This window comes from Jaculus jaculus, chromosome X, assembly GCF_020740685.1.
Source record: "Jaculus jaculus isolate mJacJac1 chromosome X, mJacJac1.mat.Y.cur, whole genome shotgun sequence".
NCBI lineage: Eukaryota > Metazoa > Chordata > Mammalia > Rodentia > Dipodidae > Jaculus > Jaculus jaculus.
Window position 1 is genome coordinate 53,523,549 of NC_059125.1, and position 12,390 is coordinate 53,535,938.

General features: G+C 39.9%; 1 protein-coding gene across 1 annotated transcript; it reads right to left on the reverse strand.

The window, feature by feature from the left end:
• Positions 1 to 3,101: 3,101 nt before the first annotated feature.
• Positions 3,102 to 6,638, reverse strand: Ubqln2 (ubiquilin 2). Its single transcript, XM_045140777.1, has one exon. The coding sequence runs from the start codon at positions 6,399 to 6,401 to the stop codon at positions 4,521 to 4,523; it is 1,881 nt and encodes a 626-aa protein (XP_044996712.1). The 5' UTR covers positions 6,402 to 6,638; the 3' UTR covers positions 3,102 to 4,520.
• Between the last annotated feature and the right edge of the window lie 5,752 nt (positions 6,639 to 12,390).

Here is a 12,390-nt window from a genome sequence, read left to right on the forward strand (position 1 = left end):
GTGCAGGTAATGGAAAAGACTGGGATATGAAAGTTAAAAGCTGAAGGAATACAGCAGAATTCTTTTTATTTATTTATTTTTTTTTTAATTTTAATTTATTTATTTGAGAGCAGGAGAGAGAGAGAATGGGCACAGCAGGGCTTCTAGCCACTGCAAACGAACTCCAGACGCATGCGCCACATTGTGCATCTGACTAATGTGGGTCTTGGGGAATCCAGCCTCGAACCCAGGTCCTTAGGCTTCACAGGCAAGCACTTAACCACTAAGCCATCTCTCCAGCCCTATCTATTTATTTTTTTGAGGTAGAATCTCACTCTAGCCCAGGCTGACCTGGAATTCACTATGTAGTCTCAGACTGGCCTTGAACTCTCAGCAATCCTCTTACCTTGGCCTCCTGAATGCTGAGATTAAAGGCATGTGCCACCATGCCTGGCCTACAATTTTTATTTTATTTAAGGATGTCAACATGTTTTTAAAATAAAATAATGCCATATTAGAAATGTCAATCTACAACTGGGTGTGGTGGTGCACGCCTTTAATCCCAGCACTTGGGAGGCAGAGGTAGGTGGATCACCCTGAGTTCAAGGCCAGCCTGAGACTCCATAGTGAATTCCAAGTCAGCCTGGGCTAGAGTGAGACCCTACCTTGAAAGAAAAAAAAAAAGAAATGTCAACCTTATCAGCATCTAAACTCTTTAAACTTACTAAATTAAGCCCTATGATGAACTTTTTTTTTTTTAAATCAGGGAAGTCTATTTGGCTGGAGTTGCCAGTTATTTGAGGATAATGTCAAAAATCTGGATTTGAGTGGTTTTGTGAAAGTGAGGCAAGGGTGAAAGGCTTTCCTGGCACAACCTTGATTCCTGCTTCAGGCCCGCATAGCAGTTACTCCATTTACTTCTTTTATACTGCAGATCAAGAGAACTTAAAGCAGGTTGCCCTCTCTCTGAGGACAGAGTCAACTACACCCAAATAATGGATATCTCCTGATCATGGTGGCTTGACCCTGATGCAAGTTTTCTTGGATGAACCAAGGTTTATTTCACGGTTGTGTATCTGCTTCCTAATGCCCCCACCCCCTGCCACTGGAAATGGAAAATGTATATATGATGCCCACACATACCTGAAGTAGAGGTCAAAGGAACAAATGAAGAAAGTTGTCTTGGTAAAGTTCCCCTGCTGAGAATGTCTGTGGCCCAAGCGCCCTTTTTTACCTCATCTTGCTGAATTACAAAAGCAGTGTGTGTGTGTGTGTGTGTGTGTTTGATTAGAAATCAGGGGATAGCAATACTTTGATTCAATGATGAATAAATTGTGGTTTAACAAATGAAGAAAAATCAAAATAAAGAGAAAAAGAGCATGCAATAAAATAAGAGGAAATTATATCATATAAAACATAAATAACAGCTAAAAGTAATTTAAAAAGAGGACAAAATAGTTATTTTAAAATTAATGAAGCAGAAAAAAGAGTAAGGACACAAATCTTTTCAGCAAGAAAACAACATATTTAAAAAATAAACACTTGGCATAGCTAAGGAATTGTTTCTTGAGTGTTGAAAGAAATTATCTGCTTAATTGTTTGAGCCAGGCCTCAGATGATATCCAGCTTCTTGCTTGGCTACTGATTTATTGCTATTCTCTATGCCTCCAGTTTTAGTATTTATTTCTAAAATCATCCACATGATTAAAATTGTTAAATTTATTATGGCAGACTGTTTTTGTCTAACAGCTACTACCATTTAGGAGCAAAATGAAAAATAATCATTTTTAAGTTGTTATTCTGAGAAACACTGATAGGTCAAATTTTATTAGGTATATTTAAGAGAAGCCAGACATGTAAAAACAATAATGGGCAAGATTTACTGCCCAATGGCTCTAACAGGGACTAGAGTATACAGAATTTGGCAAACTTATTTGTCATCTCCCAGAGGAATGTTTCTTCACAAAACATTAATTTTGAATTGCTGCAGAAAACACATTCTGGTTAAAATGAGAAACAAGACAAAACTGCTACTTCCATCTTTATTACTCAATACTACTAAAGAATGTGTATCAAATGCAGTCAGTAGCTGTGTCGTAAATTTGAAATAGAGGACATATAACTTATCATTGACATATTGTACCAGGAGATATTCAAAAGGATCAACCAACTATCTATGAAACAGGTTCCAATAAATTGCTAATTTAAAATAATGCCTGAAAATTAATTCTATTGAACAAATTATATAGGACTTAAATAAATAAAACTCCTTGAGAGATATAGAAAACATAAAAAAAAGACAAAGCCTTGGGCTAGGGAGATGGCTCAGTGGGTAAAATGCTAGCCATGCTAGCATGAGAACTGAGTTTGGATTCCAGTACTCATGTAAAAGCTGGGTGTGGTCGTGTGTACCTGAAGTCCCAGTACAGAGGAGGCAGACAGGATTCCCCAGGGCTCACTGGCTACCTAGTCGAGCCAAATTGGTGAGCTATACGTTCAAGTGTGAGGCACTTCCCTAAAAAATAAGGTGGAGAGCAACTGAGGAAGGCAATTGACATCAACCTCTGGCTTCTACATGTACCTGCACAAATGTGCACTCACATACATAAACACACCTGAACGCACAGCACACACATTCACACACACACACACACACACACACACACACTCACAAAGCAATAAAAAAAAAATAAAAATAAAGCCCTGCCAGTGTGGTAGTGCACACCTGTTATCCTAGCACTTGGGAGAATGAGGAAGGAGGTTTGTGAGTTCAAGGCCAGCATGAGCTACATAAGTTTCAGGTTTGACTGGGCTCTATATAATATAAAAGAAAATTCAAAAAATCCCAAAATAAAGCAACTTATCATGTTTCTGGAAAGCAACTGAATCCTATAATCTTCACCATTTTATCTTTTAAAACAATCCCAACCAAATTACCAATATACGGTTTTGGGGAAAGCCTGTTAACTGTAATGTTTATCTGGTAAAATAAAATGTCAGAACAATTAGAAAATTATAAAAATAAATGATCACTAGGAGTACATACCCTAATAGGTGTGAAATCGTATTTCTAACTCAAGAACTACAAGCTAGTACACTAAAGAGAATTCAAACACAGAACAAAGTAGGAACATGTATATTTCAAATGTGTGGCAGGAGAAAAATATTAACAATTGCTTCATCTTTTGGGGACAATAATTAGAATATCTAAATACATATGTCAAAATAATTCCACATAAAGTAACATTGCTAAATAAAACATAGGTGAAACATAGGGTATTCTTGTATAATTGTGGGGTGGGAAACTGTTCTAAACATGATACTAGAGCCAGAAGGCAAAAAGGAAAAGATTTATCCATTTTTAAGTTTTTTTTATTTTTTTAGTCATTTTAATGCATTTTTCTCTGTGCACAAGAGAAGTAACTGATAAAGTCAAAAGATACACTTTCCTTTATACATAGCAGTTAAAAGTAATGCAAACATCACATGACACTTCCAGTAAAAGTTACATTTCCAATTACAAATCAAAATGCATATTAGGGTCTCTTCAAGGGAGAAGCTGAGAAGAAAGTCTTAGGTAAAAAGCACTTTCCTGGCATTACTACACTGATCCTTCAGGCTGCACAAAGGTTAAGGTCATATACAGTCAATCTGCAAATGTTGACACAATGTTACACTGTAAGTTTTCTGGACAATTAAATGTATACTTAGAGAAACCAGGATAAACATCTCTACTATATTTTAACTGAACTTGCCTAGGCAACATTTTCACTGAGAAATTTATCAAATATGCTGTAAGATCCTACAAAATTGTGAGACATACCTAGCTCCAGGAATATTTCTTATACTCTTTCTTATTTTGGTTACACATACTCTGCTCAGAGATTCTACAGTAATACTTCTAGATGTACAGTTCCATTTGTGCTTACTGTACTGTGTACAAATAATAGCAAAAATGATCAATGAATGGTATAAATCTTACAGCATTTGCTAGCAAAAATACATGCCAAAGTCACAATAAGCAATATTGTACCACAAATTAGAGAGCTTCAAATAATTTGCTTTTGTTTTTAATATCTTCATTCTACATTAAATTACTATCATAGGCTAATGTTTAAAATACAAATAAATTGGACATCTGTAGGACAAAACTTGTTCACCCAACTGTGAAGGCTGATACCTGTTTCCAAAAATCACAATAAATGCAGAATAAAGAGAAGTGTTTGCATGCAACACCTTTGAGTGAAACAGCATTGGTTCCCACTATTCAAAACAGAGAAGGAAGGACATCAAAAAATGGAAGGGAAGGAAACAAAGAGGGAGGGGAGAGGACAGGCAGGAAGGGAAGGAATGGTGAGTGGGAGGATGAAAGAGGAGCAGGGAGGAAAGAAGGGAAGGACTCCCCCTTAAAATGCATCATATTAGATTTATAACTAGACAGATTTAAAAGAATCAAAAGTAAAGCACAATTTTGTGTGTTTAAAGATTTAAGAGCCATTATCAAAAATAAGATACATTTTTTTCAAGGTACAGAAATGTAATTACGATGGCTGGGAGCCCAGCAGCCTCTCAATGGCTGCATTGATGTCGCCTCCTGTTGCTATTAGGGCCTGCAAGTTTGCTTCACGGTTTAAGAACCCCATGGCGTTGAGCTGTTCCAGTTGCTGCTGAAATCTGACTTCTGGATTCGGCAGCTGTGGAGGATTTGCTCCAGCCAGAGCCTGCACCATTTGCTGAATGAACTGCTGGTTGGGTACAGATTCCGATGTTGGACTTGTGGTTTCACTGGGTGCAGAGCTGGACACAGTGGGTGCACTGGGGCCACCAGAGCCAGTGGAGCCAGGAGAGCTTGTAGGGCCAGTGGGTCCTATGGGCCCAATGGGCCCTATGGGGGTGAAAGGAACTATAGGCCCAATGGGGCCTATGGGAGTGACTGGGCCTACAGGGCCTATGGCGGTTCCCAGCACCCCCACCCCCACACCTGGAGTGAAGCTTGGAATGAGGCCAGGTGCTTCAGTGGCTAATGTCTGTAGCCCCTGCTGTATCTGCATTAAAGCTTGCATTGCTCTCGGGTTTGACATGGCTGATAGTGTGTCTGGATTCTGCATCTGCTGCAGAAAAGCCGGGAGCTGTGGACGCATCTGCTCTTGCAGCTGAGGATTTGCAGTAAACAGTGGGCTACTCAGCATCATTTGGGCAGCCAAATCTGGATTCTGGCTCAGCGACTGCATCATGCTTCTCATGTAGGGTGCAGACAGCATATTCTGAATCAGCTGAGGATTTTCAGTTATCTGTTGCAGGAGGCTCTGCATGCCTGGTGTACTGAAGATGCTAGCAACATAATTAGCTGCAGCCACGGTGTTCCCAGTAGTATTACTGGAACTACTGCCAGACCCACTGCCACTGCTTGTGGTCGTGCTGGAGGTCGCAGAACTCTGGGTAGCAGGCAATGGCGCCCAAGGATTGGGCAGAGGATCTCGATTTTCTGTGCGGGAAGGCTGAGTGCCTTCCCCTGAGGAGGAACTGCTCCCCACCGTGGCAAATGGATTACCCCCAAACTGCTCTTGTGCAGCATTCAGCATGGGTTCTTGAATGTCAGTGTACATGCGTCTTAGAGCATTGTAGCCACCTGGGATGCTTTCGAGATTACTGAGGGCCAGGTCTTGATTTCTCATCATCTCTTGCATCATGGCAGGATTCCTTGCGATTTCGAGAGTCTGCCTCATTATATCTGGGTTGTTGAGTAGGTGACTGATTTCTGGGTTTCTCTGAATCAATTGTTGCATCTGTGGATTGGCCATAATGAGCTGCCTCATCAGATCAGGATTTGAAAGCATGCTCTGAACAAAGGGATTTTCCATGATTTGGATCATCATCTCAGGGCTGGCCATGAGCTGCTGCTGCATCTGATTTTGAAGCTCAGAGAAGTTGGTAGAGCTCAAACCAAGGCTGCTGAGGCCCGCAAGTCCTCCCAGGCTCCCCAACCCAAACGGATTGCTATTTGTGGAATTAGGTGTGGAGTTACTCCTGGGAGTCGATGCCGTGGTGGTAGTATTAGTTCCCGCGGCAGTGCTAGGCTGGGTGGTGGACTGGCCCTGAGGTCGGTTCTGGCTTTTGATGACCAGATGAACAGTCAGTCCATCATGGATGCCATGCTGGATCAAGGTATCTTGATCTTTTAAGATTTTTCCGGCAAAAATCAGCACTAGCTGATCAGTTTGGGATTTGAAGCGTTTCGAAATCGCTTCCTTAAACTGCTGGACCGAGCTATTCTCGGGCACCGCGAACTCCTCTTTCTCTTTGGGGGTCTTCACAGTGACTTTGATGATTTTAGGCTCTGCCGGAGCGGCGGCTGAGCCTTGGGCCGCAGCAGGGCCGCGGGAGGGGCGCGGGGGGCCGCTGCTCTCGCCGTTCTCAGCCATGGCGGCCGCGGTGACGCAGGCTGGCAGGGAAGGCGCTGGCGAGCGAGAGCGCGAGGGAAGGAGGAAGGAAGGAGGCGCCGCAGCGGCGGACTGGGCCCAGCCGGGCGAGCAGCGCGGAACACCGTACCTCTGGGATGAAGACGGCGGCTCCCGGTCCTCCGGTGGCTTCGGCGTGGGCCGCGGGCCGAGGTCTCAGCGATCAGGTCTCCGGGCCTCCTCCGCTGCCTTGTGATCTGACCGCGCGCACTCCCAGCAACTCCCGCAGCCGCGGCGCCCGCGCCTCCCCGCCCCTTCCCCTCCCCCAGCCCGCGCCTCCCCGCCCCCCTCTGCTGACGCGGCGCCAGGCCCTGATTGATAGATTTCACTCGCGCAGAGCTGAAACTTCGGCTCGGGAAAAAAAGAAAAGAGGAAAAAAGACCCAGGGAGATACAGACGGAGAGGGAGGAAAAAGAAGGGGACTAGAAGACGGGAGAAAAGAGGCGAGGCGAGGGGGAATGGAGGGAGGCTGGGAGAGAGAGAGAGGAGGGAGAGGAAGCTGCTTCTTCAAAGGACTTTGAAAGACCAATGGAGAATATGTATTAGCCATCCTATGGCCGTGAAAGGATGAAAGCCTGAATCGAACCGATGCCATGGAAAGGACAAAAATTGAATAGTAAAGAACTCTGACAAAGCAAAAAGGAAGACTGAACACCACCATTGGGGGGAGGGAGGACAAGGCAGGAGCATGCATTTTACAAAACAAGTGAAAATGGCCAATAGGCTTGTGAAAATACGATTCAATTCACAAGCAACCCAAGAAATTAAAACAACGAGATTTTACCCTGAGCTCATTATATTGACAAAAATGAAAAATAAAGATAAACCTTGTTGACAGGAAGCCTAAAAATGCAATCTCATGCTAGTTGTTGTAATACATATGGTAATTTGGGAATACAAGTGAACATTTTAAGTATTTCTACCTTTATTTAAAAAGACTTTAGAGTCATTGCCTAAGAAAATAAACAGATAAGGATGCAAAAACACATCTGTATACTACATATGCACTATGTAGCATTTAAAAGCATAATACTTAAATATTGAAAATTTGTGCTTAACATGGGAATACTCAAACATACTATTATATTACCATACAATTAAATAATTTACTATGTTTAAAAAATGGTGGTTAATTTATACGACTTAAAGTATCTTTAAATATATTCCATAGATATATTGCAGTTACAAGGAATTAATATTATTTTTCATTTTATCGTTTTATATTTCTGCATAAATAGGAACAATACAGGGATATACATGTCAATATCAAACTGTGTAGAATATATGTGTACGCATAGAAAATAGATCCGGATGCTTATATCCCAGCATTATAATGGTGATTAGCAAGTGCTGAAATTATGAATGATTCTTATTTTCTATTTTTATAAGATTTTGAATTTTGATGGTTTTTTATAAGTATGTATTTAATTTACAAATTTCTGATACTAAAACATATTTTAGGGGGAAGATATAGGTAGAAATTAACAGGTGCATAACAGTAGTGATAAACATTAACATATTTATGTATTTTATTACTAATTAAGAAAAATAAAAAATCAGTGGTACTGATAAAAAGAACATGAGGAATAGAAGAAATAATTTCAAATTCATGGATATATTTCTAACTAGTTCAGACTATACAGAAAATCATTTCTCCTCACAGATAGGGACAATGTAACAGTATTTAATAGTCATTAGGTCCCAAACATCTTAATAAGTCCTAAGATAAAAAAATACAGATACATGATATCCATCAAATAGCATAATAATATAGTATGATTACATATACTAGGATTAATTTAATATAAAACACAGTTTTCAATGAACTGATTTTAAACATATTGATATGGATAATTAATATGTCTATATCTCAAAAAATGAATTAATTAGTGCATGTCAAACATTATTCTATGGTGTTGTGACATACATTCACATGTATGTAAAATATTATACTAGAAATATGTGAGAGCCTGGACATAGCTCAGTTGCTTAAAGTGTGAGGTAGTCCTTAGGTCCAATTCCTAGTACTGTGAAAGAGCAAGAGGAAAGGAAGGAAGGGATGGAAGAAGGAAGGAAGGCATTCAGACAGAAAGAAATATACTACAATACAAATATAAAACTTGTACTCCTGAGTAAGAGGAAATGACATAGGATTCACAATAGTGACTAATGGGAACTTGAATTAAATCTATTAAAATGTGATTGTCTTTAATAATAGAAGCTAATATGACAAAATATCAGCAATACTTAATTATAGATAGTGAAAATTAATATTGGGTTTCTTGGGGGGATAGGTTTTGAGGTAGGGTCTCACTTTAGCCCAGGATGGAGACAGTGCCCATTCAGCTGCAATTATTTGATAGATCATCACCATTGAGATTGGGCCAGATGTTCTGCATTGGGACAGAAGAAAGAAGGCTGATTCTTTAGAAAGTAGGGGATCTGAATGCTGGAGTGTCTTGCTCTTCAAGGTTGCCTTTATTCCTCACTGGCTTAACAAATGTGGTAGTCCACCTGGTACTATAGTACTATAACAAGTGCAGGAAAGAGTGGGTCACTGGATTTTCAATGTGGTTTTTGTTTGTTTGTTTGTTTTGTTTTTTGGAAATGGCCACTGGGCAATGTGAAGCAGGGTTCTCTGCGTGGAGACCTGATGGAGCCTTGAAGATGAACCATGGGTTTCAGTGGAGGCCTCAAGAGAAGCCCAGATAATTGGACAGCTACCACAGCAAGCTGCTGGCTTGAGATGAATTACTCCCCAGGCTGTGAGCAGCCCACCTGGAGGGGCAGAATTGGAACTCTAGGGACTTCATCACTGGTAGAAATGTTGGACTTTGAACTACAGGATTTGATGTTTGCCCTGATCTTGGATTTGTTCAATCTTTCTTTATATACAAATGAAATCTTTTACAGTGTGAATGTTTACTTTGTGTAATTATTTTATTTTAATTTTATAGGCTGACAGTTAAGACACCTTGAACTACAGGGATGTTTGAATAGTGTTGAGATTAACCAAAACTATGGGGACTTACACAGTTGGAATGGATGCATTTTTTTTTTGTGGGGAGGGGATGGTTCAAGGTAGGGTCTCATTCTAGCCCAGGCTGACCTGGAACTCACTCTGTAATTCCCAGCTGGTCTCAAATTTATGGCAGTACTTCTGCCTTAGCCTCCCAAATCCTGGGATTAAAAGCTTGCACCAGCATGCCCAGCTGAATGAATTGCATTTTACATCATAGATCATCAGTTTATGGGGGCCAGGAACAGAATGTAGTAGTTTGGATAAGGTGTCCTGCATAGACTTATGTGTTCTGAATGCTTGATTCCCAGCTGATGGTAATTTGGGAGGCGGAACCTTGCTAGAAGAGATGTTGTTGGGAGCAGGCTTTGAGGTGTTATAGCCAGCTCCCTTTTTCCAGAACTTGGCTCACCCTCCTGTTGCTGTTGTCCACCTGCTGTGATAGAGTTGATGTCCAGTCTCTTCTCATGCCACACTTTTCCCTGCCATCAAGGAGTTTTCCCCAGAGACTCTAAGCCAAAAATAAATTCTTCCTCCCATCTGCTGCTTTTTGGTCAAGTGTTTTGTGCCAACAATGTGAAGGTAACTGCAACAATGTCTATGTTTAACATATACTCAATTTTATAAATAAATATCGAAAACAAAACTTTAAGAGAAAAACAAACATCGTTAACTAGTATTTCAGAAAATAGGAAAATGTCAGAAAGGAAAGTGAAAGGAGATAAGGAATGAGGGGAACAAAATCTTTAATATTTAAATTTAAAATAACTGCTTTTGTCTGCAAAAGTATAAAGAAGCTGAGAATGTAGTTGTTTTTTTTTTTAATTTTATTTTTCGAGGTAGGGTTTCGCTCTAGTACAGGCTGACCTGGAATTCACTATGTATTCTCAGGGTGACTTCAAACTCATGGTGATCCACCTACCTCTGCCTCCCAAGTGCTGGGATTAATGGACTGTACTACCATGCCCGGTTTGAGAATGTAGTTTAGTGGTAGAGTTTGCCTCCAATGCCCAAAGCTCCAGGTTTGATCTTCCTCAACACAAACTCAATCAATAAGTAAAATTTAAAAGACCTGTTTAGTATCCAGTCTTGTCATACCAATACAGATAGAATGCCCAAGATTGCCCATCATAAGCATTGTTTATTATTGGTAGTATCATTATGGTAGGAAACAGTAGCTTAATATTCTTCTGGAAATTAAGTTATTGGAAGGCCCAATTTATCTGAAGGTCAATAAGCAAAAAATAAAAATAAAAGCTACTGAAATTTGTTAAAATGTGCAGAAAATTTTACTGAACAATTCTACTTTTTTGATTTTCCAATATAAATAATTCTTGATGCTGTTGTCTTGATGCAATTTAATCAATAAAATATTTTGTGTTCCTGATAGGGATCAAGGGCAAAGCAACCTACATTTTATAGGCAACTACTCTGGGGTCCTAATGAACAAAAATTATCTAAATGCCCTGACAAAACCATTAGCCAACTCCTAGGACAGAGAAAGTTTTAAAATGAACTCTACAAGTTAACAATAATCCCAAAGAGGAGAGTCTGGGAGCTGAAATCCCAATGAGCCATAACTCACCGAGATGTTGGCTAACCACCAGCCTTTGTTCTTTTTTTACTTCCTAGTTCTTCCTCCTCCTTGGTACTTTGGGAGGGCTTTTCTGTTTCTTTGGCACTTTGTTTTCTGAATCTTTTATCTTTCTGATCCCTTGGTCAATGTGGATCCTCCAAATACATCCCAATTAGCCAACAAGTCTCATTCCAATTTGATGCCTAACTTACAAATGGACAGAAACAATCAGACTCAATCTTAGGATTTAAAAATTCAGTCTAGAGGCTGGGAATGGTGGCACACACCTTTAATACTAGCACATGGGAGGCAGAGGTGAGAGGATCACTGAGGGTTCAAGGCCACCCTAAGACTACATAGGGAATTTTAAGTCAGCCTGGGCTAGAGTGTGACTGTACCTTGAAAAAAAAATCAGTTTAGAGTGATAATTGGCAAACCCTTTTATCCCCCGACCCTATTGCACAAAGTTGAAACTTTTGCTTCTGATTAAGAACTATGTTTACTTGCACTTCTGCTGTCCTCACTTGTAATTCTTTGCAATCATGATACAATTAACTCAACTCCAACACAGGAAGCTCGTGATATTCCTGGAATGTACCAATAGAACCTATGGTGAATTCGGATTAGGTCTCATCCTATCAATGCATATTGAGAAATAATTGAACAAGAGAAACAGTAATGTGACAATATGAAGAACATAGATGTAAACTAAATAGACAGGGATTAAAACTCCAGTTTAGTCATTTATGGCTATGTGAGATTCTATTCTTGGAATCCCAATTTCTTTATCAGCCAAAATAAAACTAATAAGCATGCTCTTAAAAGTTGTACTAATTACAGGTCATGAGAGAGAGAATAATTTCTCTGGCACACCCCTTTCTGAAAACAAGACTAATAAAATTAATTTGTGCTTGGTGAATTGAATTATAAGTTCAATATAAAAATCCAACAAAATCAAGAGGCATAAAGCAATAGTAGCAAATACATATTCTATTTAGCACATATGTAATCTGTTGTGGAGTTATACTTTCAAATTATACATTGTTCTTGAGCCAGGCGTGGTGGTGCACACCTTTAATCCCAGCACTTGGGAGACAGAGGTAGGAGGATTGCTGTGAGTTCAAGGCCACCCTGAGACTCCATAATGAATTCCAGGTCAGCCTGGGCTACAGTGAGACCCTACCTTGAAAAACCAAAAAACAAACAGACAAAGTATATATTGTTCTTTCTAACTCCCTTCTCCATATAATCTTCCAGTAATCTTGCTTTTTGTTTTTAAAAATTATTTTATTTATTTCTCTGAGAGAAAAAGAGGCAGACAGAAAGAGAGTGAGTATGGATGCACCAGGTCCTCCTAC